Source organism: Pseudoliparis swirei, chromosome 14 (assembly GCF_029220125.1).
Source record: "Pseudoliparis swirei isolate HS2019 ecotype Mariana Trench chromosome 14, NWPU_hadal_v1, whole genome shotgun sequence".
NCBI lineage: Eukaryota > Metazoa > Chordata > Actinopteri > Perciformes > Liparidae > Pseudoliparis > Pseudoliparis swirei.
The window spans coordinates 2,201,781-2,220,462 of record NC_079401.1 but is presented as its reverse complement, the minus strand read 5'-3'; the positions used below and the strand labels follow the sequence as shown (position 1 = coordinate 2,220,462).

Sequence of the window (18,682 nt, the reverse complement as noted above, 5' to 3'; positions counted from 1 at the left end):
AACGTTATTGTTCTCTCCCACCACCCCCTGTTCACGGAAGCTGTGTTACCATCTATTTCCACCAGGGGGGGTGCACTGGGATGTTTTGGACGCATGACTGAAGTGCCGATCATTACCCTAAACTCCAGCCCAGTCGTCTTAATTAACTTAACAGTGCTTTTGTGTTCCCGTCCATCCCCTTAAAACTCTTGTCCGTCACTCTGCCTCTCACTCCTCTACATCCGATTCACTCCTCCCCTTGCGCCTCCTCCCCGTATGTGGCGCTCTGTATTCGGTGACCCCTCAGCTAGCGTATTGGGTCTAGGTCAAACCGAATTACTGAGGAATGTTCCCCCCGTTCAATAGCCGGCCCAGTGGGCCCTCAGCATGGGAGCACTTCCCCTTCATTGACAGCCAGGGGACTTTCATTTTCAAGAAGGGGGGGCCTCCTTCCAGACAACTCTCCCATGTAATTCCCACTGTCTCTGCAGAGTTTGCTGGTAGCGCGGAGCCGCCGGGCCAAAGCAGCCGGTTTAATGATGTGTACGTGTGAGTCGCATCTCGGGATCTCTGACTGCAGGCCGTGCAGCTCAATTAAGGGTTCTCTGAATGCATTCCTGCCCTCAGCCTGCTCTACATTTATCTTCCACGTGGGAACTCTAAAAAAAGAGTCCAGCTCCGCTCCGCGAGGCTAGTTCGAACCTGTTTTATTTTTTTGTTTTTTCTGCAAATGCAGCAAGCAAAACAAATATAGGATTCTGACATTTTTATCCCCAGTTGCACTTTTTTGCGATTCAAAGAGCCTGAACGCGTCGCGCTCGCTGCTCTGCCTCTGTCACCGGATGTGAACTGTCAGACGTCTTCGCTCCGTGAACTTGGGAGTTATGTCACTCAGCAAAAAAAACATTAAGTTTAATGGCGCGACACAATTTATGACCAATAAAGGGCTTTTATGTCCGCGCACTGACTGTTTTGCCTGGAGACAGATCTTCGTCCAGACACCCTCGCTGCCTGTTAAGTGATGTCATTAGAGTCGGAGCAGTTTTGTGGTTTCTAAATGGATGAACTCGCTCCATGTGAGCCCAGCAAGGTGTGAAGTGGCTGATTCTGCACTTGTGTTTTTCTTTTAAACAGTCCGAACTGAATTAAAAGAGCACTTCTCTTTGTCTGGCAGCAGACGCTAACTTTAGTTTCCCCCCTTTTGTTCCTATCTCTCGTATTCAGTTTCAGTTTTTTGGGGAAAAAAAGAAGAAATCTGATTTGTTTTTCTAGGTCACGGCGCCGCCTGCCAACAGTTTACACGATAATACGGCGTTGTCCTTGTTTGTTACACGGCCCTCCCGCTGACACACTTTCCCAGGCGCATGCAACTCGCAAGTTTTAAGAGATCAAAAGCAGTCAAAACTACTTTTTTAGAGCACTGCCTCCTGTTTTATATTTCTGCTCTCGTCACGGCGATGCCAGGGGGGGGGGGCAGCGTCGTATTTGAGGTTTTGGGGGGGGGGGGGGAACGTCAACAAGCTTCAGCTCCGCACTATCTCGCCTGTAAATCAACGGACGACATTGGGGATGAATATGCAGGAGCTCACCCAGAGGCTCACCTGCAGCAACGACTCTCTTCTTCTCGTTAACTCCTCGCGAATAACAATGAGGGCGGTAGCTTTCAATTACTTTATTGCTGGCATGCCAGAGCGCCGGGAGGGGAATGCTGCTGCAATATTCCTGTAACTGAAAGTGCACAGAGGGGAATACATCTCTCAATCTGCACCCTTCAGGAACTTGAGATGTCAGGGGATTAAAAAAAAGGGATGCAACACATTAAATTGAACCCCTGACTTATGTCTGCAGCTCCAAAATAAGTGCATGACTTCTGCAGCAGCTGCCCAGCAACTTGCACTCGGTGTTGCGGCCGACCCGTAGGGGGTTCGAGTGCTCCTGTTTACTGTACCTTTTGTTTCTATTGTGTGTGAAGCGGCCATTTGTCTGCCTCCTGTAAAGGGCTACTGTTTGCCCGCCTCTCTAAAAACGATGTGTTGACAGCCGGTGTAAAACACCCCCGAGCCTTTTGCACGGCCCCCGCGAGTCAGCGGAACCTTCCAGCGTCGTGGTACAATAGTAAATATGAGTCCCTGTTCAATAATAACTGCCAACCAGGCCAGACAGGGCGTGAAACCCACAACAATGGAGGAAACGTGTAACTCTGGAAACGTTTCTACCATTGAGCATGTCAAGGTGCCCGGATTAGCATTTTAGTGTATTAATAAAGCACCTCTATGGGCACATTGTGGAGTTCCAGTCTTCAGCCTTCGGTTAAAGACACCAATGGGCTTGTTTGGCGCTCGTTTGAGGTTTGGTGTGCGTGTGCGTCACCGTCTCCGACGACCTTTTTGCGGGCCGCAGACGCCTCTTTGGCTTGTCAGACGCCCTCCGCCAACACCTGACCCGACGGCGTAGATGCCGTGTCAGACCGTTTACGTCTACTTCATTCCCCGCACCTCGTCGTTATCGCCCCCCCCCCCCCTCTCCCGAGACCTTTTTAAATGGATATTGGCAGAATTCCTGATTTTTCTGAAAAAGAACCCCAGCCTCCGTGTCTGAGTGCGCCTCACAACAATCGGGTTAACTCCTAAATCGTGAGGTAATTGCAGCTACCGGGTTTAAAGGGAGCTTTACTTAAACTCAATTATACGTCGGAGTGTGTGTTTCAATCGAGACGAGCATCTCTGGAAACGACTTGAACGAGCGCCGAGGAATCCGAGCGGGTTCTTTTGAAGAGCTGGATTTCAAAACAAGGTTCTCACGCGTCGGCGTTCGCCGTCCAGCTCCGTCCTCGGTCTTCGCGAGCGGCGCCGGTGACTGAACCCTCCCGGCAGGCGGGCAGAAAGCGGCCTTTTAAAAAAAAGCACATCTGCTCTTACGCCGTGTTTCCTCTCGGTCTGGACGAGGGGGAATGCCCATTGTCTGTGGCTTTTGAAAAACAATTGAGACCAGGTCGCGAGGAAAACGTTTCGGGAGACAGACAGTCAGCGCCGGGATGTGATCCACATTCCCCGGCGCTCGGCGGGAGCCTCGGAGGATTCCTCATGTCTGATTTCTCGCTGCTTCAGAAGTTCTCAGATCCAGTGCACGCCTTTGATCTGCTCTCGGCCGACAAAACAACGCACTTAAACCATTGCCCTCACTCTGATGTTGCAGATAACCCCCCCACGGTGTGTGATTGCACCCATCAATCGTGTGAGATCATTCAAGTCCCTCCCGTCAGAATAAATACAGTATTGGTGCACAGCGCTGTAATTAAGATTCTCCCAGAGCGCTGATGTTATCACGGAGGGAACGGATAAACAACCCGGAGCGATCGACGTGCTGTTGACTTTGGATAAATCCTGCTAATCGCAATCATCTCAACTCGTTTGCCTGCATTACTCACACTTGTCCAAACAAAGGCCCGAAACACGGCTCCATACATGACAGAGGCAGGCGGTGCTTAGAGAACCCGCGCGGTCACATGACCGCCCTTTCCCGAACAACTCTCGTGTGTCGTCGGACTATATTTGTCATCAACATTCTTGCGTATTTCACTGTTTCATTGCGATCCGGAAAAAGTCCCCTTTCGGCGGAGTGAAGACATCTCGAGGCCACGTGGAGCGAGTGAAGCGCTCTTTGTTTCTCCACTCACATTTCACCCCGTCAATAATTGATGGTCTGCCGCGGCTCATTGTGCCTGGCTGGGCGGGTGGAGGGCGCGCGGGGCGCCGACATGTGGCTCCTGTTTCTTCTGCCGCCCTCCGGTTGAAGACGGGGGTCCGTGGCGGGAGGCGGGAGGTCAGCAGCCAGCTGTGGGTCAGGCCGCCGTCCGGCATCTCGCCGGTGATTGATTGGACCCTCCTAATGCGTCAGGACCGACTGAACGATCGCAGATGTCGCGAGCTCCGCCCCCTCGGTCGCCTGAAGCCGTGTTTCTGACGCCGTCTCTGTGTGTTTGGGGGGGTTTTGACCCCAGAGAGGATCGTTAGAGTGTTAAAGAAACAACACTTTGATGAGGTTTGACCTGAAAAAGAATGAATGTGGCACCAAAACAAGTTTTTTTTTCTCGAAAAATCTTAACATTTTTAGAGCCTCAAGTGGAGAAATCCATCTCTCATCCTTCAGGCTGGATGCTTTAACTTCGCTGAGCTCATTGTCCCACACTCACATATTGGACGGGTGCAGAAGGTTACATAACGAGGGATTAAGGACGGGAATGACCAGTCCTGAGTCGGTGCCAAAAAATGAGTCCCTCTTGAACATGATGCCCTATGTGGGCCACGGGGATGGCGTGCGTGTCGGACGGGGATGGCGTGCGTGTCGGACGGGGATGGCGTGCGTGTGAGGCGGGGATGGCATGCGTGTGAGGCGGGGATGGCGTGCGTGTGAGGCGGGGATGGCGTGCGTGTCTGGGCTCTTAACCCGGCAGGAGTGCACACACTAATACATAAATGCATGGCCGCTGCACTCCCATCCAAACATTTACACCGCTCTGTGTACATCTGCGGTTCGGAGCGATCTGAGATGTTTAGCTCGCCGTGAGCCTCGATGACAAAACTGGAAAGACGGGTTTGCATCTTTTATACATCCCGATGCGTGTTTACGGGCGACCGCCGCAGGGCGATGTTTCATCTGACGCACACAGAGATTAACCGCGCCTGATAATAAGACGCTGTGCAGCCCTGGGAGCGAAATAAGAACCCTCTCTTTCATTATGTGCTTAATGGCAAAACAATATACGATGGATTAAAGCGCCTGTATGCGCGAGCCGCGATAACAGCGATGAAAACACGGCTCGGCGTCTGGCTCCCACAATGCAGTTCAAAGCGCGCGGGTCCGACGTGTCGGCTCAGGTTCGGCGAACGCTCCCTCCGCGATTGATCCTCCCCGACGGGTCGTGTCTTCGCACGCCGCCGCGACGCTCCGGAGCAAACCGGCGGAGAGAAGGAGCGCGAGCCGGGTTAGTACGCCGGCGGCGCGCCGCGCTGTCTGTCTGGCTTTCAGAGGACGGGACGTGGAGCTGTTCATGCGGTCGGATTTGCATTTGAAAAGATTTTTTGAAAGGTGTGTGTGGGTGGACAGCAGATGGCGTCAACTAAAACGAGAAGGAAACTTGTGTTTGTGCGCCGCGTGTTTGTGTGTGACCTGAACACGTGCAGAACCTGCACCTTCCAGGTGTCATCTCACGCTCTTTTACTTTATAGAAACAGTTACTCCAGAGAACGTGCGTGTGGAACAGAAAGGGGGCGGGGCCTGTCAGCTGGCTTGGTTTGCTCCACTGAAGAGGAGGAGGAGGAAGAGGAGGAGGAATGTATCCAGTCAAACTGTCAGCTTGAGCTTTCATCATATGAACGGATATACAGCATGTGGCCTGAAATAATTCCCTTTGAGTCACATTCAAGTGTGCATTCAGCACATATAGAGCACACACACACACACACACACGCACACACACTCACACACACTCAGCTGGAGCTTCTGGTTCTCCTTAGCAACACGTGATTATTACCGCGACATTAATGGCTCGTGTCTCTCGCCCCGGAGAGCGACGCCACGTTGCCAGATCTCACTTATTACTTTGCCATTAGAAACGGAGATAATTACTCTGGTTGAAATGCGTCTGGCAGCCGGTCGAGAGAAGCGGAGAGACGGAGGGAATGTTTGTGTTGGGGAAAAAGAAAATCACACATCTAGACATCAATAATGTAAGTCGACTGAAGGTGGACTATCCTGTCTTTTCATTGGACGTCTCCATGCAAATGAATAACTCATATAGCGTCATATATCTCTCCCGACATCTAGAAGAGAACACGGATGACTTTTATCTGCACTCGATCAAACGTCACGTCGTTATTGCACGCCGCTGCCAACTGGACGCGACCGTCTCCGCCTCGCACCTCGCACCAGAAGACTGTTTTGACTCCCGCTTGTGCCAGTTACTATAATTATATTTGTCAAATTGCTCTATATTTGGCGATGATTTTTTCTCTCCCTCCCTCTCTCTCTCTCTCTCTCTCTCCCCCCGGCTCCGTTGGCTCACGCTCCGCTGCTCCTGGAACATGCCTGTGCATAAGTGGCCTGAAACTTAACCCCTCGCAGGGCTGACGCTCAGCCATAACACAGACTGGAGGAATGCCAGGCCGGTCCTGTTAAGCAAAACAATATCTGCAGTGAGACGATCCAGAGAACCCCCCCCCCCCCCCACACACACACACACACAACCCCCCCATCCTTCTCTCCTCCAGGTAGTGTAATACTTTAAAACATGCAGCGTGTCGTAATGAGTAGAGACGCATTGTGAAACTGGAACATGAGCGTATTAGTCACTCAGGTGTGGAGCATACCGTCACACACACACACACATACACACACACACACAACCCCCCCATCCTTCTCTCCTCCAGGTAGTGTAATACTTTAAAACATGCAGCGTGTCGTAATGAGTAGAGACGCATTGTGAAACTGGAACATGAGCGTATTAGTCACTCAGGTGTGGAGCATGCCGTCACACACACACACACATACACACACACACACTGACATTCATGCCAGTTATCACACACACACACGTAAGAACAACACCTTGACTTTAATGAATGCATGTTCCCACGCCCACATTTATGAATGCACAAACACACAAACTACACATGAGCCCAAATTTGAAGACTCACACACACACACATGAACACACACACACAACACACACCCCTTGCCTCGCAGCCTTGCTTGACTTCCTCCCGGATTTGTCACCACCACACCGGTTGTTTCCCAGCCGGCGTGCCGGGCTCCGGCTTCAGTGCGATCCCTTCAGTCCAGACGTCAGCCAGACCTCCCCAGCTGCCTCCTAATCACCTGTTTGGTTTCTGAGACAGGTAAGCCGCTCAGAAACAACGACGTCTTGTCGAGCTGGTGGGCGTGAGTTATTTCAGGGGGCTTTGGGAGTCTGCGCCACTGAAGAAATGTGAGAAATGTGCAGGTGACTGTGATTACTCGTGGCAGGCTGCTGCACACACTCCTCGTATGAGGTCCCCTGGCCCCTTATTAGGCGGCTTTGAGACTGATGGGTTCTTGAGAGTCTGAATCAATACTAGTTTTCCTCTTCAACACCGTAGAGGTCGAGACTGTATTCCAGAGCTTATGTTTCATCATTTGTACACGCTTTGATTCGCTTGGTAGATTTGTGCATTTATGTTTGTCCTCAACCTCTTCAGGGCCAACGAGGTGCGTCTCGTCTCATCTTAATATATATATATTTATATGTAATATTTATATATATATATATTTATATGTATATATATATTTATATGTACATATATATATTTATATATATATTTATATGTATATATGTGTATATATATAAATATATATATTTATATGTATATATATATACACATATATATATATATTTATAGATATATATATATATATATTACATGTGTATATATATATATATATATAGGCTAATGAATGCATTCCTCAGCGTAATCGGCACACATTACGCAATCCATGCGAGGGGCATAACTGGCGGGCAACGCGTGCCACCTGGGGTTGACATTTAGAGCGGGGTAAACATTCACATCTCTGTGAATACTGATGCAGAATCTGACATTAGCAGTAATTCCGGTTGTAAAGACCGCAGCACATGTTGCTCGGCAGCGCATCTGTTGTGCGTTGAGACACACAAGCGGCCTGGTGTCTGAGCGCCTTGTCCTGGAGCTGCGTCTCACTCGTGTTTTCGGTTGTGAGACCTCAGAAGGAACCGGCTCGCTGTGATCCTCGCTGGTGTGCCAAGATTTATCCCATTAAAATCTGGAGTGCCTCACGTGGGAAACGGATTGGACGTGCACAGTCAATTTCTTTGTTTGGCCTGGGTGTGTGTGTGTGTGTGTGTGTGTGAGGTCTGGCTCGAGGATGCACTGTTTTTTTTGTTTCCTCTGAGCTATTTTCGTCCGGACAGAACTCTGCAAGCGCTCTGTTTTGCGTGGTGATCGGACGACCCCGTCTCCTGTGTGTGTGTGTGTGTGTGCTGATTTTTCTAGCAGCCTTGTGAGGATCCTCCTGTTCAGCAGAAGATAGACACAATGAATCTTTTTCCCCTCGACTTTGGGAACAGAAAGGGGAAAAAAATACAAGTGAAATGTAAAAAGTGCTGTCAGTCACCTGCTGTGTTACCCACAATGCACCCTGTTGACTCACTCTTGTTCTTTCTTTCTTCTCCTTTAGGGAAAAGCTGGCCGTGGCTCGCCTTCAGAGAGAAGTCGCACGGAGCAAGAGCGAAGGAACAATGGTACACACGCACACACACACACACACGCAAACACACACGCACACACACACGCACGCACGCACACGCACACTGGGTCTCCGGTGCATGGTCAGGTTGTGTTACTTTATACCGGGCTTTCACTTCTTTGTGTAAGCAAGGGAAAGAATTCAGGAGGCGGAGACGTGCGTGTACATGGGTGTGTATCTCGATCCGTCTTTGTGTGCATGCTGTACAGTGTGGGGGTCAGAGGTCGGACCACATGACGGCGCTCAGCTGATTGCGGCGCCGCGGGCCCAGCTGTTGCTCCCCCGTGACGCTCTGGCTCTCTCGTGGCAGCCGGCCTAAAGCAGCAGCAGCACACGAGGGCCGAGATGCGCTGCGAGGCTCTCACTCGCTGCTCTGTGATTCTCTATTGTTCCCCCCCGCCCGAAGAAGGAGCGCTTGTTTTCTCTCCTTGCCTCTCTGCGGTCAGGAGGTCAGATCACAGGGTCGGATGCTCGAGTTCGCTCCGGGGCTCTAGATTCCTCGAGAAGCGAAATCGACCGCGCCGACGTGTATAAAAATGTACGTTTCATAAACGTAAAACATGGAGCGCAACAGACTAACTCAAGGGGAAAGGAGTCAAGTGGCGGCCCTCCTCCCCCCCCGCTCGCCTCCTCCCTGACCTTTCTGTGACTCCTCCAATCCTGTCACCACTGTAATGTATGTGTGTGTGGAACGGGAAGGTGCGGTATCGATTTCCACATCGGAGACGAATGGAATGTGTGCACGTCACCGTGGGAGCTGGATCCAGTGTGATGCATTGTGGGACTAAACTGATCAGTTAGAAAAAGATAGACCACAAGGCCCCCCCCCGAAACATCTTTTAACCTCTCTTCACCTTCAGCTCTTCTCTCTGGTAGCACAGCACATCATACCGTTTGTGTCCACACAACTATATCATCCTCCACGCCGAGCAGCGGCTGACATGCTAATTATTACTTTAGAGGGGTGTGTGTGTGTCGAGAGAGAGAGAGAGAGAGAGAGAGGAAGGGATGAGTTATCTGTGCCAGACAGGAGGAGGATGAGATGGGGGGAGGAGAGAAAGGGAGGAGGGGGATATCACTAAGCTCCATTTGAAATTGGGATCATCCCCGTCGGAGTCCCTTTTGCACTCTCTCTCTCTCTCTCTCTCTCTCTCTCTCTCTCTCTGGCATTCCTGGGAGGCTTCGACGCTCCTGCGCGGCTCCCTTACAGAAAGGGAAAGAGAGAGAGAAAGAGAGACTGCTGCTGGATGGAGATAATGGTAAAGTGCTGGCGGTGTGCAGTGGGAAGTGATCATTAGCAGACCCCCCTCCCCCCCCGACGCCCAACTTCTATGCCCACTCGCTTCCCCAACCCCCATCCTCGCCTGCCAAGGGGGCGAGCCCAGAGAGCGGCGGGTTAAAAAACATCCACAGACCTGTGAAGTGGCTCTACCCCCCGTCCTCTGTATCTGTAACAGCCTCTGTTCCCCGCCCTGGACATCCATTAGTGTCTTCTGTGTCGCGCCATCAGAGGTAAAGGGAACGGCATTAATGGCTCTCCAGTCGAGTAGCTTCAGGATTTCACCGCCAACATGGCCGCCAACATGGCCGCCGCAACATGGCCGCCCACGGCGCAGTGTGTTATTAGTTGGGAGCGATACGCTCTCAGACCGCCGGGTTGGTTCTTGAGCTTCAGGCGAGGACTCTGACTCGCTGCTCAAGACAAACAGCGAGGTGTGTGATGGAGGTCGGGGGGGGGGGGGGTTTCTCTTTCCAACAGGCCTGCCCTGTGTGCGCCGAGTGAAAACCTCTCATTCACGACCTCACCGCCGCCGTGAGGCGCGGTCCGGGGCCGGGCCCCGTTTGATGCCCACTCTGAAGTGCGGTCCAAGTCCGTCAGAGAGCAGGATGCCGGGTTTCCTGTCGGAGGGGAGGGGGGGACAGAAGTGCACTTGCAGGCTCGTGACTGAGCTGTGCATTTAAAGACCGCTGTCTAAACAACGGGAGAATCTCGCTCCGAGAGGCTTTATTTTTCTTCTGAGGTTTTTTGAGCGGACGGCGTCTGAAATCTGAGCCTAAACAGATACGAGTCTCGCGCCCGCAGCGGATCCCCTCACAGGGGTTCCCACACGGCCGAGCGAGGTGGCGGCGGCGGAGGGAAACACGTTTTTCGAACTCGCTTATTTAAAAAAAAATCAGAGTTTCATTGCAGAAGCAAAAGATTAACCCTTGTGTTGCCTTCGGGTCATTTTGACCCGATTCAATATTTAATCCTCTTGTCGCCTTCGGGTCAATTTGACCCGATTCAATGTTTAATGTCGGTGTTCTTTCGGGAGTCAACAAACAAACATAAAGTGCCTCACACTTAAACTTGTAAAACAATATTAATTCTAATAATTTTCTGGAGATTTTAATAGCTGGGGTCATATTGACCTCAAGGGTAAAATATGTCAGTAAATATAAAGGTAACAGGAGAGTTAAACATTGAATCGGGTCAAATTGACCCGAAGGCGACAGGAGGGTGAAACATTGAATCGGGTCAAAATGACCCGAAGGCAACAGAAGGGTTAAGATACGGAGCTGCCGCTTTTGTGAGTTTTAAAGTGGCGGCGGGTGGCACGGCGTGCTTCAAGAGGGCCCCGGGGCCGAGATGGCTATCGGCTCTATGCAGATTGCTTTATGTGCTGCAGTTTGCAAAAATTCATCATGGAAAATGTACTCGAGTCGGTAATTACCACCGCTCCGAGTCCTCAGGACCCGGTCGGGATCGCTGGTGGAAGACAACGGCTCGGTGAGAGTCCATCACTTATGGCATCGCCATGCTTTAATTAGTTTGTGGTAATTGGACCATATCCTGGTTGGTTTGACGTTGATTTATGAGTGTTTGAACCACCTCGAGGACCTTTTGTTGTGTGCGTCCAGCAGATAAAGAAAAGGTTTCCAGGGGTCCCCCCCCCCCCACCCAGCTCTTAAGGACTCGGGGTCCTCCTGGAGGGCCGGCGTAGCCCGGGGACCGTCGTGGAGTGTTTCTGACAGCTGTTTGGAGGGTGTGTGACAGCGTGGGGGTCCGGGGACTCAGGTGCTGCCTCCACAGATTGGCCTTATCAGTCGTGGGCAGTGGCGACGGCCGAGATGGGGTCCTCCCCCCCCCCCCCTTCACCGGCTGACGAGCGCTGACAGCCAGGCCCGAATCGCATCTCCACACCGTCCCTTCTCGCCCACTCTCTCCCCAGCGTGTGACTGAGTGGGTCGGGGTGGAGGGGGGGTGGGGGGGGGGTTCCTTGGCAATGATAAATGAGCCTCTCTGTATGATTTTGCATATTCCCTGGGTGTGTGTTTTTATTTGCTATAGTGCCCGCGGCCGTCTCCGAGAGAAGAGGTTCACTCTAACGTCGTGGCCCTCCGTGATAATTGAATTGATGGCGCCCCGGGGGACGCAGACAGCTGCTGAGTAAACCGGCGTGCGGTCACCTCGGAACACAACACGTCCGGCTGAAGGCCCTTTTTTAATATCTCATCGCTGCGGATCTGACATCGCAAATGTGTGCCACGCGGCCCAAACCCCATGTCACACTTTCATTTGAAACACACACACACATGCAAACACAAACAGCCGAGTGGCATGGTTTATTTGTGAGTGAAGAACCTGCATTGTGCCCCTGATGTTTGCTTTAGCAGCGAGCCAGAGATCCGCTCCCGGCCCTTTGATTAGGCAAATAGCTCCGACAGCAGCGGGGGGGGGGGGGGGGGGGTCCCTGTGTAATGAAGAGATTATTGAGCCCCCCCCCCCTACAATGTACAGTTGCAGATGGACAACGGACAGCCCGGCGATGGCCACGCTCACTGTACTCATGCACTTAACCCGAGAGCTGCAGCTCCTCTCTTACGGGAGGAGAGGAGGCTTCTAATTAATTTAGAGGCCTCTGTGGATCTCGGAGGGCGTCGGGGGGGTTCCAGTGTTCTCGTAATTCAGCTCGGATGAATACCATTACCATGTAATGTTGTCCAATTACACAGGCCAGGTTCATTCTGCGACTAATACAATTGCAGACATATAGAAGAAGGAGGGAGGACGTGTAGTCTAAATGACGACGCAACTCTTTTATTTCAATACAGTGACATCAATCGTCCATTCAATCTCTCTGAAGTCATTTATAGTCATCAAACCAGGAAGTTAAAGGAGCCTTAAATGTGACAGAGGTCAAAAATAATCCCAAAAATCCCAATCTGGGGGTTTATTTCAGATATGTGACTCTGTGGAGTGGTAGAAAATCCCACCCTGGATATTTTTTATAGATTACTTGGTCTATTCCATTTGATATTGCTTTTGTATTCCCCCCCTCCCTAACCATTGCATTGTTGGTTACAGTCTGCAGCTGCCAGTTGTAGTCCGGTGAAACGGGGCCCTCCGCAGGAGAAACAGGGCGGTGCAGGATGAGAGGATTATGTCTCTGACTCTGACTAAAAGCAAACATCCTCACACAAAGTCTCCACTTCGGACATCTCTTTCCAGGGGCGTCGATCAAGGCGTGTTGCCCAAGAGAATAAATATGAATATAGATAAATTCTTTCAATTAGCATGTTCTCCAGGAAGAAAAAGGCTGTGAAGTCGGTGGAGACATTAAACATTTTAACTGGGTAGAATCGTAATGTATCGCTCTGTTTTTTTTTCCTGGCCACGTAAATATACGGTAACGCTTGATTTAATGGCCTTGTTAAAATTGCTGAGATTCTATATTGAACAACAGCAAAAGAGGGATTTCGGGCCATAAATCCTGTCTTGTTGGCATCGTGGTCGGTGCTTTGTTAGCGAGACCTGAACAAGGACCCGGACTACACAATACTGGACTATGACGTATTTGCCTTCAGAGGGAAACCAGCTGCCGGGTGCTGGAGGTTAAATGCACGTTTATCACCATAAAAAACAAACATAATCCCCTTATGGCGTGGGGATAAACATGGCACATTTTTTCCATAAAGAGAAGGTGAAGAAGAGCTAGAAAAGAGGTTGTTTTTGGTGCAGATGTATCGGCCGGGCTCTTGGCTTTATGCCTCTGTGCGTCTGGATTTACAGCGGCCATTACTCCTGACAGGGAGCGCCTCCCCGCTGCGTCCGCATAGTGGCTCCTGGATTTACGGCCCCAGTGAGGACTTGAACTGGTTTTATTGGGACTTGGGTTTAATATTCTCTCTGCCGGGCCGATTCACCCCAGTTACAATCTGCTGTTGTGACAGAATTCATGCCAGGGTGCGATTTATCTGGATGAAATATGATAGTCTGGCCACAAAACATTGTCTGAAATGTTTCTGCGATTTACAGACTTTCCAGTTGTTTTTGGGGGTATTTTTTCTTTTTCAGATTTAATTGGCTCGTGTCGCTTTAAATCGTGTCACATGCATGAGGATGGCATCCCCTTTCCCGCCACTAGATGTCCCCAGAATGCTGTTCTTCACTCTCTCTGTAGCCTCTCACTGAATCATGACACAGCTGGGGGGAAAAAAAGCTTTTAACTCCGACACTTTCTGAGCTCACCTTTCAAGTCAGATAAATATATATAATCTCTGACGGGATAATCCGCTCTGCAGCCGCAGAATGACAGCGTAATGAAAGATGTCCGCTGTGTTAGTCCAAATCTCTCATTCAGCAGTAATTGCACCTCCGGATTTGCAACAACCTCAAAAAAATATATATAAATATACTTTCACCTCAGTTATTTTACAATCCTGTACTTTCAGATGATATTCGGATGGTTCATGACTGGAAGCCTTCAGCCCAAAACAAATGGCACCAGTTGCATGGCGATAAACCCCTACGCAATTATGTCACCCTGAAAAAAACCTCCCAATGGCGAATTTCCCCCCCGACAGAGTCTTTGAAGTTTTGGTTTTGAGGCGATGATGTTTCTCTCTCTGGGAGGACGGAGAAGCATCCAATTAAAAAGAGCTTTTGGTCTCCGGTGGTCTGTGGAGTCTTTGTGAGTTCCTCCTGAGGACCACGGGGTTAACGCCACCGCACTTACTAGTTATCACTAGTTATGTAAGAGCCATAACGGTTAATGTGGAGAGAGTGAAGCTGATGGCGTCTGACATTCAGTGTGAACTTTCTGTCTCGGCAACAGAGGAAAGGGAAGTTCATGAAGCGTTTCAGAGTAACAACAAACTACCTTCTTGTCCTCCTTCTTCTTCTCCTTCTACCTCATTCTCCTTCTTCTTCCTTCTTCTTCTCCTTCTCCTCCTTCTTCGCCCTCCTCCTCTTCCTCCTCCTCCTTCTTCTCCTCTTCCTCCTCCTCATTCTCGCTTCTCCCTTCTTTATTCTAATTATTTTTTCTTTTTTTGTGTCCACAGCGAGAAAAGCTGATCCACGAGCTAGAGGAAGAGCGACGGCTGCGACTGGAGAGCGAGAAGCGTCTCCGGGAAGTGACGGAGGAGTCGGACCTGGGCCGAGCGCAGATGGTTTCACTGCAGCAGCAGTTCTCCAGGTAGGAGAGCCTGCAGGAGCCCTACATGAGCTCTACATGTGCCCTACAGGAGTCCTACAGGAGCCCTGCAGGAGTCCTACAGGAGCACAACATGAGCTCTACATGTGCCCTACAGGAGTCCTACAGGAGCCCTGCAGGAGTCCTACAGGAGCCCAACATGAGCTCTACAGGAGCCCTGCAGGAGCTCTACAGGAGCCCTGCAGGAGCCCTGCAGGAGCCCTACAGGAGCCCTACAGGAGCCCTGCAGGAGCCCTACATGAGCTCTGCAGGAGTCCTACAGGAGCCCTGCAGGAGCCCTACAGGAGCCATAGAGGAGCCCTGCAGGATCCCTACAGGAGCTCTCTAGGAGCCCTACATGAGCTCTACAGGAGCCCAACATGAGCTCTACATGTGCCCTGCAGGAGTCCTACAGGGGCCCAACATGAGCTCTACAGGAGCCCTGCAGGAGCTCTACAGGAGCTCTATAGGAGCCCTGCAGGAGCCCTACAGGAGCTCTACAGGAGCCCTGCAGGAGCCCTGCAGGAGCCCTGCAGGAGCCCTACAGGAGCCATAGAGGAGCCCTGCAGGAGCCCTACAGGAGCTCTATAGGAGCCCTACATGAGCTCTACAGGAGCCCTGCAGGAGCCCTACATGAGCTCTACAGGAGCCATAGAGGAGCCCTGCAGGAGCCGAGCAGGAACCTGACACCTTGGTAGCAGACTCCCTCATCTGTGACCGTGTGACTAAACATGCACAAGCCTTTAAAAAAAAAAGTCTTTGACTTTTTGGCAGCAATTTCCTGCAATCACCACTTAGCGTCCCCGCCCTCTGAATCCATACGGCCTTCTTTCCCTTCTGTCCTCATTTCTTTGAGCGAGTGCCTCGCTGATATTCCTCTGAAGTCCCTTCACCTTCGACGGCTTGATGCAACTCCCAAAGCGTGAAGCGCTCCCCGTCGTAACTTCGGTAACCTCTAATGCGCGAGCCGCCACCTCCATCTCGCCGCCGCCGAGGCCTGACGGAGCGGGCCGGGCCAATCGGGAGCCGGGGGCCGAGTCGATGCCTTAATTAGGCGATAGGCATTCGGTGCTTTACTTGAGGATTTCACATTAACTGCTTATCTTCTCATTAAGTTGGGGGAGGAAAATCCCGTCGTACATTTTAATGGTCCCGGTGCCGAGTCCCCCGCCGGGGGGGGGGGAATCAAACACTGAAGAGTCGTGCTAAAGATCTATCAGACGGTCTTAAATATTCCGTCTGCCTCTGATGTTTCGCTTATTTTTCCCCCACAGCCTTTTAAAGTTGACGTCGTTCAGGGTCCTTCCACTGCAGCTTCTTTTCTTCAAGGGCGTTTCATCCAGTTCATCCGTCGGTAGAGGTCGAAACAAATTACGGTTCGCGGGTTTCAAGTTGCAGGTGTGTCACGACTTGGAGGTAAATACATCGTACATATAGTTCAGCTGCTTCCTCGAGTCACTCAGATATCTGCCAAACACACGCTAACAGGATTTCAGTCTCCGCGTCTTAATCTTTTGTTTAAGCGTTGCCGAGTGCTCGTCTGCATGCCAACGACCGAGTGTACCGAGCAAGTGTGTGTGTGTGTGTGTGTGTGTGTTGACGCGTACCTGGCAGTGCAGTGGATTAACAGGCGCCAGCCAATAACCGGCGGCTCGTTGCCGTGGCAGCAGATGGGACATCAGTGAGGTCACTTTAATTAGAGACTTACAAGCCAGAAAAGAAAGGAAGATAACTCGTCTTCCCGTGAACCTTTGCCCCACTTTGCTTACTTGTTTCCAGTTATTGGCTTATGGTTATACATCCACACACACACACACACACACACAAACGCACACGCTCACGCTTGTGTTTGTTGCTCATTAGGGGAATAGCAACCTCAGTTAATCAAAGTGTCTTTTGAGATTAAGGCCCGCAAATCACGGCGAGTGGGCGTCCAATCTTTTAAATGGACTGCCATGCGTTTGACCTCGGGCAACAATCGATCTGCGTATTGTTAATTAATCGAGGTGCTTTTCGAACGACGGGGATGGCGAAGCAATTTGAACGATGAGAGCCGCGTCAAAGATATCAGACATTATGCAAATGAGCGCGTTAAACGGATTTATCAAAACACGCACACACAAAAAAAGGAAAAGATCAGACGGGCGCTCCAGCAGCCAGACGACCTCCGGGGACTCTCAGCTTCTTACGGCCTGTGTGTGTGTGTGTGTGTGTGTGTCCCTACGTCCCTGTAACACTCACACTTGTTTTAAAATCTAAGGCACGGATCTGCAAAACTGGAACAACTGGCTTTTCTTTTTCCCTCTCATCCGCTCGGGAGCTCAATTTGTTTTTCACGGCCGCATTCCTCCAGTGACCGGCCGCCGAGGTGTGCACACACATGCTTCTCTGCACACGCCCTGCCCCCAACCAGTTGGGCTCCATGGTGTGGGTCACATGCCCGGCCCTTCCTGACTTGGGTCAACCCCCCCCCCCCACCCTTTTCCCCCCAGGGCTTCACCACCACTCGCCCGGTCTGCCGTCATTAAACTCCCAACGGATTAGTGGGAGACTCCAGCCCACCCTGGACGTCCCACTCCTCCACATGGGCAAGACATTAAGGAGCCAGGAGAGGAGGTGAAGAGAATATGAGGGGGGGGTGGAAAGGAGGGAGGGGGGCGCGCCCGGACAATTCTGTCGTCTTGTCGCTCAACAGACGAGCGCAGAAAATGAGACGCGAGTAGAAGTTTAGTCCGTCGGCTGCATTTTGGAGCTCTATCCAGCGAGGAGGCTCGCCCCCCCCCCTTTGGACGGGATGACCGGCGAGCAGACTTGGGGGCCATTGGGGGTCCTGAGGGGCCTGAAGATGAGGAAGGCGGTTTTCAGGTAATTAGCAGAAACAGCGAGAAATGTTTCCGTGTTGAGCTGCGCTCCTGATCCTCTTGGAGACTTTGCTGCCGTCGCTCTGCTGAGGAGATTAGACCCTTCTGGGGAAGAGAGAGGCCTTTTGTTGGCCGCTGTTCACACACCAGACACGGCGGCGCAGGTTCGATACCGCCGCGTCTTTGTTTTCTATGTCGCGGTTGTTCTCCGTGAGGTAAACCACGTTAAGACCGTTCAGAAAACCAATTCCTCTCGACTTCGGATCACAGTCATTGTCGCCCGGACAAAACCGGGCCGGTCCACTTGACTCTGAATCACCGGGGGTCCTGAAGTCACGACAACAGCAGGCGGTGACTGGTGCCTGCAGATTTATGGATCTGCAGCGTATTCTTTCTGCACATTACTCAGTATGTGAAAACATGTGTGTGTGTGTGTGTGTGTGTGTGTGTGTGTGTGTGTGTGTGTGTGATGTAAACAGGCATGAGTTGCAGCGCTTTTCAAACTCTGTACTCGATGTTTGGACAGTCACGCTCAGGTTGAGATCCCCCCACTGGTCCGCAGAGTAAAGTTTCAGAACTATGTGTGTGTGTGTGTGTGTGTGTGTGTGTGTGTGTGTGTGTGTGTGATGCATTCATGTGCTACTCTCATTACCGCCGCACTACTCTGGTCTGCACAGCTGGACCGGCAAATATGCTCAGAGAGTGATTGCACTGCGTTTGCAGATCAATGAACTCTCTTCTAATCATCTCAACGTCTCAGCCACGCCTGGACCCAGGGTTTTAATTCCCCCCCCACACACACACACACACACCCTATCCAGCCCCTGTTCAGGACGACACATCTGGGGTCATTAACAGGATGGAGGAGGATTGGGGGGGTCAGCCTTTTGAAGTTACTTCCTTACTGCGGCCCAACGGGGACCAGGCCTGTTAAATAGATAATAGGTGTCTGGATTATTTTGGGGAGCACCTCCATATTTAAAGGATTTATTGGTCCATTCCAGCCCCTCTCTTTAAATTCCAAATGTGAGCAGGGAATTACGTCCGATTGAACTTTAATTTGGGTTGTTC

General features: G+C 51.2%; 1 protein-coding gene across 5 annotated transcripts in view; it reads left to right on the top strand.

Moving 5' to 3' along the window:
• LOC130204222 (nck-associated protein 5-like) overlaps positions 1–18,682 on the top strand; it is a 99,819-nt gene that overhangs the window by 44,166 nt on the left and 36,971 nt on the right. For 4 of the 5 annotated variants that reach the window (XM_056430768.1, XM_056430769.1, XM_056430772.1 and 1 more), the window contains 2 exons: positions 8,227–8,290; positions 14,620–14,753. In XM_056430768.1, coding sequence (XP_056286743.1) covers positions 8,227–8,290; positions 14,620–14,753 — 198 coding nt within the window. Of the gene's footprint in view, positions 1–6,298; positions 6,876–8,226; positions 8,291–14,619; positions 14,754–18,682 lie in introns of those variants that run through there. The other variant, XM_056430771.1, reaches the window with a different exon arrangement.